Source organism: Bacillus rossius (genome assembly GCF_032445375.1).
Source record: "Bacillus rossius redtenbacheri isolate Brsri chromosome 4 unlocalized genomic scaffold, Brsri_v3 Brsri_v3_scf4_1, whole genome shotgun sequence".
Classification (NCBI taxonomy): domain Eukaryota; kingdom Metazoa; phylum Arthropoda; class Insecta; order Phasmatodea; family Bacillidae; genus Bacillus; species Bacillus rossius.
Window position 1 is genome coordinate 18,745,002 of NW_026962010.1, and position 13,241 is coordinate 18,758,242.

At 39.1% G+C, this 13,241-nt stretch overlaps 1 protein-coding gene across 8 annotated transcripts in view; it reads left to right on the plus strand.

The window, feature by feature from the left end:
* Positions 1 to 13,241, plus strand: part of LOC134541600 (microtubule-associated protein Jupiter) — a 92,122-nt gene that overhangs the window by 76,218 nt on the left and 2,663 nt on the right. For 4 of the 8 annotated variants that reach the window (XM_063385144.1, XM_063385145.1, XM_063385149.1 and 1 more), the window contains exons 2-4: positions 7,977 to 8,053; positions 8,565 to 8,863; positions 12,284 to 12,364. In XM_063385144.1, the coding sequence (XP_063241214.1) occupies positions 7,977 to 8,053; positions 8,565 to 8,863; positions 12,284 to 12,364 (457 nt within the window). Of the gene's footprint in view, positions 1 to 2,265; positions 2,287 to 7,976; positions 8,054 to 8,564; positions 8,864 to 12,283; positions 12,365 to 13,241 lie in introns of those variants that run through there. The other 4 variants (XM_063385146.1, XM_063385147.1, XM_063385148.1 and 1 more) reach the window with 3 other exon arrangements.

Consider the following 13,241-nt stretch of genomic DNA (forward strand, 5'->3'; position numbering starts at 1 on the left):
TATATATTCTAGAAAACTAAATATAATTTATTTTTACCTGAGAGTATTTCACGTCAAATGCAGATTTTTTGGTTTCTGCGAAATATTTCAGTTGGTTTGGAAAAGTATTATTCTGTTAATACATATACTTATGTGTCGATGACACTGCAAAGCTATCCTTGACGATTACTTTGAATTAAGTTTCGTAGATTAAGCGATTGTAAAAAAGCCATAATGTGCTTGACAATCCTGCTAGTAAAAGAAGTTAGTATCCAGAATTATTGTCGACTTTCCTCTACGATTGTACGCATTTGCGAAACTATTTACCGTCTATAGTTACAGCATATATGTATAGCCTGGTGTAGACAAGCGTAAAGGTAGAAGATTTGCTATTGACATAGCTTACTGTTGACCAGTAGCTGGCGGTGTTCCCTATACCATTGATGGCCAAATAAACTCATTTCGAGGACCAAATATTTTTGAAACTAATGAGAGCCAGACATACATTAACATTACAATCCTTACAACTTTTTAAAATATTATTATTCTGTTTAAAAAAACGAATAAATATTTGCCTTGTGACGAAAAAAAGAACAGTCTTTTAAAAATATTGACAAAAAAATTGTATACAATAACCAAGTCTGATACTAACTCCAAAACTATATATTTCTTAATACTTGTGTGAGAATGCGGTTGCTTCTGAACAGTGCCTGCAATGCAAACAAAGAAGGCAGCCAGCTAATACACGGTGGTATACTTGATAATATTTCTAACTTGAAATATTCTTTAATCGGGCCGCACTATGTCGCGAGGCATTTGGCCATCGATGACCTAGACGACGAAGTTCCCCTCCGAGTTCACATCAGCAACTTCTTGGCGCGTGGCGATTGTACCCTCTGTCCGCCCTCTGGCGACATTCCCCATGGCTGCTCCGTCACGGCGGTGAGCGGCGAGGCAGACCCCGCTCCCGGGAGTCGAAGCGCTCGACCGAGCGCGAAGCAGAGCTCCCCCGGCAGAGGCACTTGTGCGGGAAATTGCCAAGCTTGAAAACTCATCTTTCTGGATGTGTCATCCGCGAGTTACTGCCGTGGAGTAATAATTTACAAGTTTAATTACAATCGTTGTAATGCTCTGCGTGTTAACTTCAGTTCCTTTGTTTATCCTCTCCGTTATGTTAAATTACAAGTACACATCGCACAAAAGTTGGTTTTGCAGTGCACTTGAGATCTTCCGAAAATAATGGCGCTATGCATATCTCGGATAACCCAGAAGGGAGTAGCCGCACAACTAATGCGTAAAATTGATGTGGACTGATGTTATAACAAGGCTGCAATAAGGCGATTTTTGTTTTGTTTCCCCCAATATTTTCTAATGCGACACCAGGGCTGCTGATTTAGCATATATGTGGAATTAAGTGTGTCCTCCATGGATATAATAGGACGGATGGCATCCCCACATTCTTCCCTAATCGTGGTTTCTTTAGTTGCTTAGGTCTAGTTGACTCCTCAAAGGGAAGCCTTTTCACAGACGAGGGAGTCAAAACCCGAAGTTCATGTTTTTTTCCGTATCGTTAATGTAGCTATCCTAACCTAATTGACCATTAGTATCCTTTTATCAACACCGCCATATTTATTTACAATGAACAAAAAAAGAAACCGAAGATGCGCGATCGTTCGTTTGGCTCTCTCGTCTGTGAAAAGAAGGCTTCCCCTCAAACACATTTCCCTGTTGATGGAAGAAATTAAACAATGGCAACTCCAAGTGTGCTGCTATCTTCCGATGTCTGTAATACGTTCCCATTTCTTACTGCAGGTATATTTATTTCCGTGATGTTGTTGGGAATGTTCGTGAGGGAGGCTCGGGCACGGCAGTGTTATCGACGTCGACCGTCGACGGGGTCGTGGCGAGGGTGCGCCCCCGTGCACCTGGCACTCCCGGCGCCGCCTCGCCGCGCGACGTCTCTGCTCCCCCGGGTCTCCACATCGATTTGTTCGGTGCCCGCTCCACCACTTCTTGCTCTGTCGTCTTTGTCGTGGGAAACATGCAGAAATAAGCCCGAATCATCCGATTCAAACAGACAAACCCAACGATGAACCTAATTAGGTATTATGGAGAACACAACGACGAAGCACAGACGAACGAATTCAAACTTAAACATCAGAAAAACACAAGGTTTCCGTGGAAAGAATTTAGTCATGGAAAAAATAACAGCACTAACAACGATGGGACAGTTTCAACAATAACGGTAAATGCATGCAGACAACAAAACCTGGACAAAGCAGCAAATGTACGAACACAACGATGAAGGTGAGCTGATATTATGTATAACAACGACGACAACACAGACTAAGCACACTAACTCGTGCCCTCAGAAGGCCGATGCATTTCCTGGGGTCGGCTTTACTCTTCAGGCCCCGGAACTGAATCAAATACTAGACGTTACCGTGACCCTTCGGAGGCCGGACGCGTCAGAATGCCTTTGATGCAGTATACAGACGCCTTCCTTCTCCGCACATTGTCCCTCAAGGAGGCTAGTTCAGTGCTCCGGACTCTTCCCGGTCCACCAATCAGCACTCCTCAGCCCCGCCCCCGCAGCTATATTCCATCTTTGTGGGCAGTTTTTATTGTGAGCTGTTTGAATGTTCATATTTGTTACATGTATACACTGGTACATGAATTTCTTAAATTAATTATTATTTGTATGAGATTTTAGAACATGGTTTTAAATCTAATATTCCACTGGCCTTGCGTACCGCTCCCCCATTGGCCAGGAGGAAGAAAGAGCCGGGTCTGGTACAGTTGTGGCTGACCCACCGAACAGCCCAGCAGCGCAACTCAGTTCCTGCATTATCACCCAGCTGCGTCTTCACAAACTTGCCGTTCGGCCAAGCCATAGTGCATTTTTTTTTTTTTTTTTGTTACTGAAGTCAACGTGAAATTTTTAATTCAAACAAGATTAATTAATTCACTAATACCTGTAATGCATTTATAATAACAAATAAATTAAATTGGCATATGAAAAGAGAAAAATGGACTTTGTTATTGATAGTTTTTTGAGCCTTTATAGTAAACTTCGATTAATTTTATATACATACTATATACCCGGTAATTCGGTTGGATTATTTAATTAGCATTATAACCTGGTACCGTAAGTTTTTAAAAAAAATGAGCCTTTTTAGGTCTCCAGTTTTTGCTTGAATAAAGTAATTTTGGCTTGTTATTATTGTAATGAGCAGCCGACCTTGGAAAAGTGTGGGGGGGGGGGGGGGGGGGTTGTACTTTTTATACCTTTCATATAAAGTGATAATGTTATCATTTTGCGGGTTAAAAATATGTCGGGCCTTAGATTTCGGTATACTATGTTCAGAATTAACAGAAGAAATGGAAAATATTAATTGGTCTTGACAAGAGGTTTGGAGTGGTTGTAATTTAGTGAAATACTCTTGAGCGCGCGTGTGTGGATCGTGGAAGTGATGCTTCCCGTGAACTCGACCTTGGAGCGGGCCGGTGTGGGAGTGTGTCTGCCGCTGACCCCGGACAGGGTCACAGCTGCCTGACCCCGGAGTTGCTGACAGTCTGGGTCCGGTTTCATGTTCCATTTGGTTAAATATAACTTATTTCGACTGTCTCCGCCAACCAGTACCATGGCGCGACTTCCGGAAAATTTTTATATCGATTTTAGTTTCATGGTCCATAGAACTCAAAAACCATTAACTCAAAAGTTTATATATATATATAAAAAATCACAATTTTGTGAACACGATAACTGCCGAAGATTTTCACAAATCTCTGTCGAGTTGGTTAATGGGCAATATCCGATAAAAATGGTAGAAATGGGAAGGTTTTTTGAAAAACAGAAAAAAAACCTATAACTCCTATAATATGACTACTATAACATCCTTTTAAACGTATTGTAATTAGTAGGAGTAATACCATAAATTTTTGTCTTAACAAATTTACTATACGTCGAACCATAGCTACAAGGGTTGGAGGACAAACAAAATCACAACTCCCTTCGTAGGTACAACATTGAATCTGTACAAAATGTTAGTCGATCTTATAGTTTTTATCTAAAACTTTTGTCTAAATCAATTTTTGATTAGACGAATCATTGCTGCAAGGGGTTAAAAAAACCTGGGGTTGAAATAAGAAAATAATTAAAACTTCCCTGCGTTTACTCTTATCGAATTTATTTATTTTTTTAAACATTCAATATTGTTGAAAACGTTTGTCTATATTAAATTTTTATCAGAAATCATTATTGCAGGGGGTGGAAATGGGTATAAAAAAAAGCCGTTACTTTTTTAATAGATACACTATGAAATTCACTATAGTTTATTGTAAAACTCGTAAACTTTACATTTGGCTAAAACAATTTAGGATGAAACGCGCTGTTACCGTAAAAACAGATTGAAATTTAAAAAAAAAATCACAATTCGTTAGGTTTTATTAATAAACATAATCTTATCTTAAACCTAAGTCCAAAAATATATACGGATACGTATTAGTGCAAGTGATGGAAAATAGTGTGTGGAGTTCAAAAATAATTGCATAACTACCTTAGTAGGCATAATATGAAATTCGTTTAGGCATTCAAAATATTTTCGCTGCATGGAATATGATAAAATATTAAATCATTCATTTTTTTTTAATATTGGCGAATATATAGGATGTTATGTAGGCCACATTAAGTTCTTAAAATGTTCCAGCAGTTTACAGAATTTTGCAAAATATTCCTCGAATAAGTAGGTACTTCGAAATCTACCTACGCCTTTAGGCTGTGCACGCGTGTAATATATATATATATATATATATATATATATATATATATATATATATATATATATAAATTTCTTTTGTAGGTATGATTTTCAACACTCGTTCTTTAACAAGTGTTTTGGTTGTTCCGCATTGGAAAATATATAATCTGAAATATTTATGGTAAGTATTCCCAGTAACAAACGACCAAAAAAAAAAAATTCGGTAGGCAGCAGTTCTTCCGAAACGTTAACGACTTGTTAGGTTGCTGAATTCCAAAGAAAATAAGAGCGTTAGTTATAGCACTGAGTCGTATTTCTTTACTGTCCAAATCCCACCTCTCGGCTACGTTTCAGATCAGTCTTGTGGAATCGTGCAACTCCGCAGAAAGCCAGCCAGTCAGTCCTGTACCGGGTTTGACGCAATTACAATACTTCGGTATATATTGGCCCGCGGTAAAATAACATTTTTATAAATCCTGTTAAAATTGTCGAGTGTGGCTGGCTGCCGAGGCTTGTCGACGCAGTGCGTCTGGCCCAGGGGGAGGGTGTGTGACGTCATCGCTCGACAAAGACCTCGCCCCGGGTTTCCCACGGTGCGCCATTTCGCCCACTTCCGCTCCAGCGGTGTGGCTCCAGTGCGCAGTGTTCCTCTAGTCCTGTAGTCCTGTAGTCCTGCTCTGCACTCGGCAGGACGTGTTGCGTGAAGCACGACTCAACTACACGTGACGTGTTTTCATATTTCAGTAGCTCTATACATTATATATATATATATATATATATATATATATATATCCTCCTGAAAAATGACTTATCTTAGTGTGTGTTTAATTACTTCTTTTAATTAAAAAAAATTATCTGTTTTTCGTTGCGTTTTGGTATTTTTTTATACTTAAGTGATAAGAGTGTGTTTAATTGTTATCTGTAGGTATAATAAAAGTTTACTTATAAAGTTATATATTTATGGAGATTTTAATTTTTCACCAACGTGTCATGCGACTCGTGAACGCGTATTTAAGTTTTAAGTGATCTTTCAATTCTGCATTCCAGAATGCTCATTGGCTGCAATGTAATTAGCAGCTCGCTTAATGTAATCAGGGCTCCACATTGCATGGCTGAAATTACTCACTTTCCAAGCTAAGGTTCGCATCACATTAGCGTGTTAGTGGATAGCAGTAGTGCTAGCAAACTTGTATTTATTTTTATCTATTGTATTTGTCTTGGTTGTAAAAACTAGTATTACTGTTAAACGCGGTGAATAGAAACGATACGCTCGAATCTTTGTTAATAAAATTTTCTATGTCATTCTATAGTGATTTGGTAAATAACACTAAATTGATGCAAAAAGTTATATTTTTTCATGCCGTTGCCTGTTTTGTTTACCATGGAGACAGACTTTGGTTTCAACGTACTTAGAGAAAAACAAAGAAATAATTTTTGTTTATGTTTTCTTAATTTGCTGTTTTTTTTGTGTAAAAGTTAAATATTGGAATTTTTACCCGCCAAGAAAATCTTCAGTTTGTTCAGTCTAGCAAGAAACGGGGCACGAATTATTCACTGTGAGTACTGTCGTCGCATAATGGCGTAGCCATCGCAGTATGTATGCGTGCATGCTTCGGTTATAATGTTCTCGCGTTCGAAGTAATGTTTGGCTAGCTTCACGTGCATGAACCATTGTATCTGTGCGTTGGGCGGTAGTTCGTATATCACCCTCACTTCTGTGCTTCGAAGAATGTTTGTAGATTGCTATCTGTTTTACCAGCCTCTTTATTAGTTGTATCTATCACGCGTAAAACATTGTGAAACGTGTAGGCGATGAGCCGAGAAAGAAAGCTTTAGTCGCTGAACGTCAAGAGCTAATTTCCAAGGTTCATTAAGTGTTTTCAGTGTTATAAAATCTCGTGGATGCGACTTTGTGTCAACCACAGCAATTAACCCAACTATTCATGTTTTTGTTACGGTTCATCGTTTTTCTTCTACCAACTGCTTATATGATATTCTAAACTAAGGCATTTTCCACAGTATGAGAGGGTTTTTGAATTCGAGAAGCACTTGCATGCAGTTAAAATAAATTAATCATATATTTAAAATTGAAAAGACTTTATTCCCTAAATTTGAGTAGATATTATATTGCTATAATAAAAATTTACTCAAATGTTTTCGATCATTGAATACGTAATTTTTTTGCATGCAAATATACTTGACCAACTATGAATGAAAATAATTTAAGAAAATGATTCAGTGTGACAAAAAAAATGTGAGCGAGTAATGTGTGAGCTTCTAACCTCGGTAACTAGCAAATACGTGTGTTCTTATGTTTCAAGTAAACTTATAATATTAAAGTTGTGTTTTCAACTGCATTTCTTAATGTGAATCACGCATAGTTTTTTGCACCCGCCTCTATAATTCGCTACAGGAACAGCTACGTCGACTATCGAATCTTTTTGCATGTACGAAATTTTTAAACTATATTTTGAATCGCGCCATCCGCCACAGATGGCAACACCGTGGTTGTTACACATTTCCGTTTTTTGATTTCCGTCGCATTCACGAAATTACTCCAACCGAGAACTAAAAGTTTACACATCAATTTTTAAAAGTAAATCATGTTCAAAATATAGATCTTTAAAAGAAGCGTAGCATTAAATTTCTGGAGCATGGAAACTATGCTTTGTAGTATTAACATCGCAATCCGACTTGCAGCCGTGTGGGCGTGGAAGAGCCACCCGGACGGACACGCGACTCTGATAGACGAGATAGGCGCCGGAGTGATGGCAGCAGAAGCTGTCCAGTAGATGCTGGCATGTGTGGTCTGGAGCGGGCTGGGCTGGGGGGAGGGAGGGAGGGCAGATGCAGCTCAGGGCGGGACTCATTTGGTGCTTTGTCCGAGGCAGGCCGGCGACCCGGCGACCTTGGTGCCGGCCGTGGGCAGCGGCGACGCCCACACGTGTGCCACTGGCCGACACGTGTCTGGGCTGCCCCCTCCTCCTCGCTTCCACTCCCTCTCCTCGTGCTGCATCCAGTGCTGTAGCCGACTTCCCTCCCGCCGAGTCTGCCCGCAGTCTGGCGGCGAACACTCCAGCAGCCGGCCGCTCGATAGGTCCTCTCTCCCGTAGTTGTTGTTCGTTCTGATACTTCTCCCGGTTACGTTGCGGAAGGTGGTTGCGACCTATTTTGGCGACTCGTGATCTCTTGTAGGCCCTTCTTCGGCGAGTGTGTGAACTGCATGTGGTGTTGTAGGAAGAGATGAATTCGCCCTCCGACAACCACGACCGACTGTTCGGGGCGGAATTCAAGGCCACCCCGTGCCACCAGAGGCAAGTAGCACAACCACTCTTTGTCCTTTCTTGCAGGTGTGGTGGTCGCAGTAATCGCAGATGCAGCACAGCTAGAACTGTTGTGTGGATGTTTAGCATCACTAAATACTCACAGAATGCTTTAGACAAATTAAAAAGAATAAACTTGATGTAACGATTTAAAAATAAAATTCAGATTCTTTGGTATGTCATTCATCTCCAGGTACCAGTCGTATGCCACAGTAGTAACTTCAAAGAGCCATGTGGTTTTTGATGCCCTTATGCCTCTATGTTGTTGGGTCTGCACTGGGTGTGTGAATTTGAGTTTTGTTTAGCATTTTAGAGATTTTTTGTTGCCCAGTTATGCTAAGTGTTTAACAGATGGTCTTTCCAAATCTTTCTTTTTTATTTACTGTTTATATTCCCGTTGATGGAATACGACTCCATTGGTTATTTTTGTGGACTCGTTGAGTTGTTAGTGTGTTTCGGCCCGGCGGGTACGGAGGGTTGAGGGTGTCGCGGCCTGTTGCAGGGTGCTGAAGCCCCCGGGCGGAGGGTCCAGCAACATCTTCGGCGCCCCCGACGTGCCGGAATCGTCGCTCCGCCGCCGCAACCAGAGCCACCTGCAGTCGTCCGTGCTGGCCGGCGCCGACATGGGCACCCCGGCCCGAGCCAAGCCTGGTAATAACTCCTACGAGCGGCTGTTTGGCGAGCCGGAGCCCCGCCAGCCGTCCGCCATTAAAAACAGGCTCAAAAGTAACGTTCCCATAGGTGACCAGGTGAACGGGAAACTCGTCAATGGCTCCGCACACAACGGCTACACTCAGAAAGGTCAGTGGTCCTCGTGTGGTCTTGAAACGCAGCTCTCATTAGCAAGCTATACAGCCCCGGTCCCTACCTTCCTTACATCTGGGTTTACTGAGTACACTTGACATGTTGCATTTCATTTAGTTACCTCTTTTCTTTCCTGTTCTTTATGCCTTTCATGTGAATCGTGCAATACTGCTAGAGCTCCGTGCTATAGGAAACTATCGTCATTTTAGGCGTGTTCACACAATTAGGTGCTTTTGGCTTCTTGTGCTACTGAATAGGGCATACTACTGAATCATGCATCTGTATTGTAAATTAAATTGGACATCTGGGATACTCTGCAGTTGATTTTAGTGCCTATGAGTGATAGGTTTTGTTTTCCTTTCCAATGTGCCCAGTGCCTATATTTATCATAATGCATAATAATGAAAATCATTAAATTTCAAGCTTCATTAAAAGCTAGTTATTGTACATTTCATATGAAACCTCTTAAAGATAACCTATTTTACTAATGTATGATCCGAGTTGAACATATAGTTATAAATTTTAATATGGTGTCATTGCAGATATAAGCTAAATACCACAGAACAAATGCTTTTGTGATGCAAGGTTTTTCTGACATACAGCATAGCTCGGCAGTGAAGTAAGAATATTTGATGCACTTTTAAATGAGCATTTAGGAGTTTTTTAAAACAAACTTTTAGTATGATGTTGCCACATGTAAAAAATACCATTGCTGTAAGCCTAGTGACTTGTAGGCATGTGTCAATGAGTTTTAAACTAAAAGAACCATTTATTGACCATCAATTCAAAACAGCTCTGGGCACCACTATTCCTGATAATCTACTAGTATAGTTTGGTGTATCAGATAATGAATGTGCTAATTCATTCTCGGTAAATTTATGGTCAGTTTTAGGTTCAATTTAAAAGTGTTCAAATAAGCACACATGAATTGTACATACAACATTTTTATCTAGTCCTTCAACGTGTAATTGTTTAGATATGTGGTACTATTTTGTATAGTGCATAACAAGCTGCCATTATGATGAATAATTGGATCTAGTATAACGTGAAAAAATTAATTTTCTTTGGGTCAGTCAGTAGTATTTCTTGATGATTTGCGGCTAGCCTAAAAGTATATTTATTTCTGTTACTGGCTTCTTTACGATGTGCAATACTTTTTCTGCAGGGGACAACCTTTATGAAGTTTTGTTATGCTAATTTAGTAGTCATGAGTTAGGGCATGGGTTTCCTTGCACATTGCATGCAAACATAATCAATAATAATAATTTATAATTATTATTAAAAAAAAAACATTTTAAAATGTTTATATTAAATTATTGAAGACATACTTGCTATATATATAAACAAACATGTGAAGAATGTTATACAAAAATTCACCATTAAACAAGTCCAGTGTTCAAATTTTTTAAAATATTGGTAGGCTTAAGCTTATACTGTAATTAGCATGTTTTTAAAAAATAGGTGTATTATGTTTTACTTAAAGGTTAGTATGAAAAAATTCAAATATGTTAGTAAATTTATGGATAATAAAGCTGTTTCAGTTAGACTTAAAATGAAAATAAATCTAATTCAAGAAGCTGTTGATTTTGTAATAAGACAAGTTTTTTTTTCTAAAATGCTTCACATTTCTTTTGTAAGTATTGTAATACTTTGTTAAAATTAACATTGAAATGGGGTTACATAGTCTTGCTGCAGCTGCAGGTGTGTTTCAAGATTACATTGTTTTGTTTTACTACCATGCGTAATATTTCTCGACAGGTTTTTTTCCCTGGACGGTGTAAACTACTGGGTTTGTGGGTTCGTAAGTGTGCTTGCATGCGGGAAGGGGGTGGATCAAGACAGCATGCCTCTTGCTTTCTCTGTAATTTGCTGTACTGTTGTACTTTTCCCTGCCATTCACTATCATGGCTGCTTTGTACTTGAATAACATGTTTCTTAGTTTCTCTTATGCAAATAAACTTATGACATATTGATATCTGAATTTAACCTATACTTAATTATTGTGGTGTTGTATTTTAGAAGTGGTTGTGGTATGTACTTATGTTGAAGTAATATTAACAATCTCTTCTCTATATTTTGTTTAAACAACTTGTGCTGAAGTAGTTTCTGTTTTGTGTGGAAGCTTTGTAAATCGCTGAAGCAAGTTTTTTTTAAGCATGTTCTCTGTGTTGGCTTGGCTTGAACACACCTCAAAATGGTAACGGTTGAAAAACATTTTGAATTTGTGTTATGGCAGTACCGTGTGATTAACAGGTTTTTGGGGAAATTGAACTGGCAAAATATTCAGTCTACCACCGTGAAGACACCATCACTGCAATAGCTGACCAGAAATATATCTGTAATGCTGTCAATAAACTATTGATAAAAGTGTACTGTGAAAGTGATAGCTGGAAAGATCCAAACAGTATTCTTATCTCCACTTGCACTTTTACCAGCTAACCATAAAAAACAAAGCTGCTGCTGATTATTAACAGTAACAATTGTTAACTTACTGTTTGGTTGCGGTAATTTGGAATTCCTGTTCTTACTCTCAATCTGCACTCGATCACCATAGAAACAGTTCAACAGCTCTCTGTGCCATACAAGTATCCAAAATGCAAAGCCAATTGGAATCGACTGCTTTAAGTTTTGCCTAAACAGACCAGCAGTAGTATTTTGCAAGATATTTGGGAATAAAGATTGTGAAATCATGATGTTCTAAATGCATTTGATTTCATATCATATGTGCGTAGTACCAGATGAGCCACTTGCCTCCTAAAAGGTGTTCCCTTTTCCATTGCTAATGGAAGTACTTAACATGACAAATTGCTGAAATCTGTTAAACTTGAGTGCTGCAGAGGTTTATTTAAATTTGTTAATTTGCCTTAAACATGAACCTAAGTGTTTCAATATACTGCAGAGATCAAAACTCCTTGAAAAGGCATTTTTTTTTAGAATGCAAGGTAGCTAATTATAATTATCACTTGCATTGCTACTGTATCCATGAGAATGTGGCTTTGACAGTTGCGCTTGAATTATATGTGCTACCTTACAGAGAAATATTTTTTCATGCTGAGTCTTTTCTCACCTGTAAAGAAGGTGAATTAGCAGATTTTGTAACATTATACCCTACCGCAACAGGACTGTTTAAAGTAAATGTTTTTCAGCCAGCGGTACCAATTCGATGAACTAAGCACTTGAAGTATTGAAACTAGTTTTCACCATGATATATAAGAGAAGTATGCATTCTGGGCCACTATTTCAGCCGAAACAATGAGAGCAAAGCGAATTCCAAAGCTTCTGTGAGCTGAAGTGCGTACACACACGGCCCTGGTAGGGGCGGGGCTACCGAGGCCTTGCTGTAGGCTGCTTCGCTCGCGAGGGGACAAAGGGGTGGGGACATGGTGGTGGCTGCATGCGAGGGTCTCTTGGTTCCAGCGTATCTGCCGCGCAACCCGGTCACAGGGCTCGGCATGACGGACAGAGACTCCCAGGTCCGCAGAAGTGCACGCAGAAGAGGTAAACTCTCTCTAGTCCCTCCCTCCCTCGGCACAGCTTGCTGGGTGGGACCGAGGCTGTTCCGGAGTGCAGGTTCAACAGCGAAAGCAGACTTTGATTTTTAACAGTTAGTGTTAGTGCAGAAAGTCAGTTTTAGAAAATATTTATTTAACAGATTTAAAGTGTTAAGTCGGTATTGATTCTTAGATTTAGGAGAGGTAAGTGTAGGTTGTGATATACTAAGAGTTCAGTTTTATATATTTATTGCAAAGTTTTTTACTGTCATTTTCACTTTTTATGTGAAAACCGTGAACTTTAGAAGAAGATTTACATAGTATTCGGTAGTCCAGCACCGATCACGCCACTTGGGTTTCGATTTTTCGGGTGAACTTGGGCATCTGTTGACATAGAACAGTCAATGCGCTGCTCTCAGTGTTTATCATGGCTGGCAGTTGTCGGTAATGGCATGGTCGTGGTTCTGAAAGTGTCAGGTTGATTTTTACTGTGCTACTGTTCAGTTTTCTATAGTAAAGCTTGTGATAATACATAGTAGTTAAGGGTGAATTTGCTTTTATGTTTTAGGATTTAATTGAAGAAAATTTTTTCCCATTATTAAAATAAGTCTGTTTTCTCTGTGGGATCTGATAAATGTGAGAGGAGACTAGACACTACATTCAGCTAGTTTAACTCTTTCAGTATTTTGTTTCATCAAAAGTATTTAATTGTACATTTATTATTTTTCCTTGGCAATTTTTATTGTTTGTTGTTAAATGTTAAAACAGCTCTATTTGCATGTAATTTCAAAAACAAATTGGAAATATTGCAGTCGAACAAAATTAATTTAAACATTCTAATTATTCTGTTAAGTTTTTCAAATCAACTTTCATCCATTGAAGTT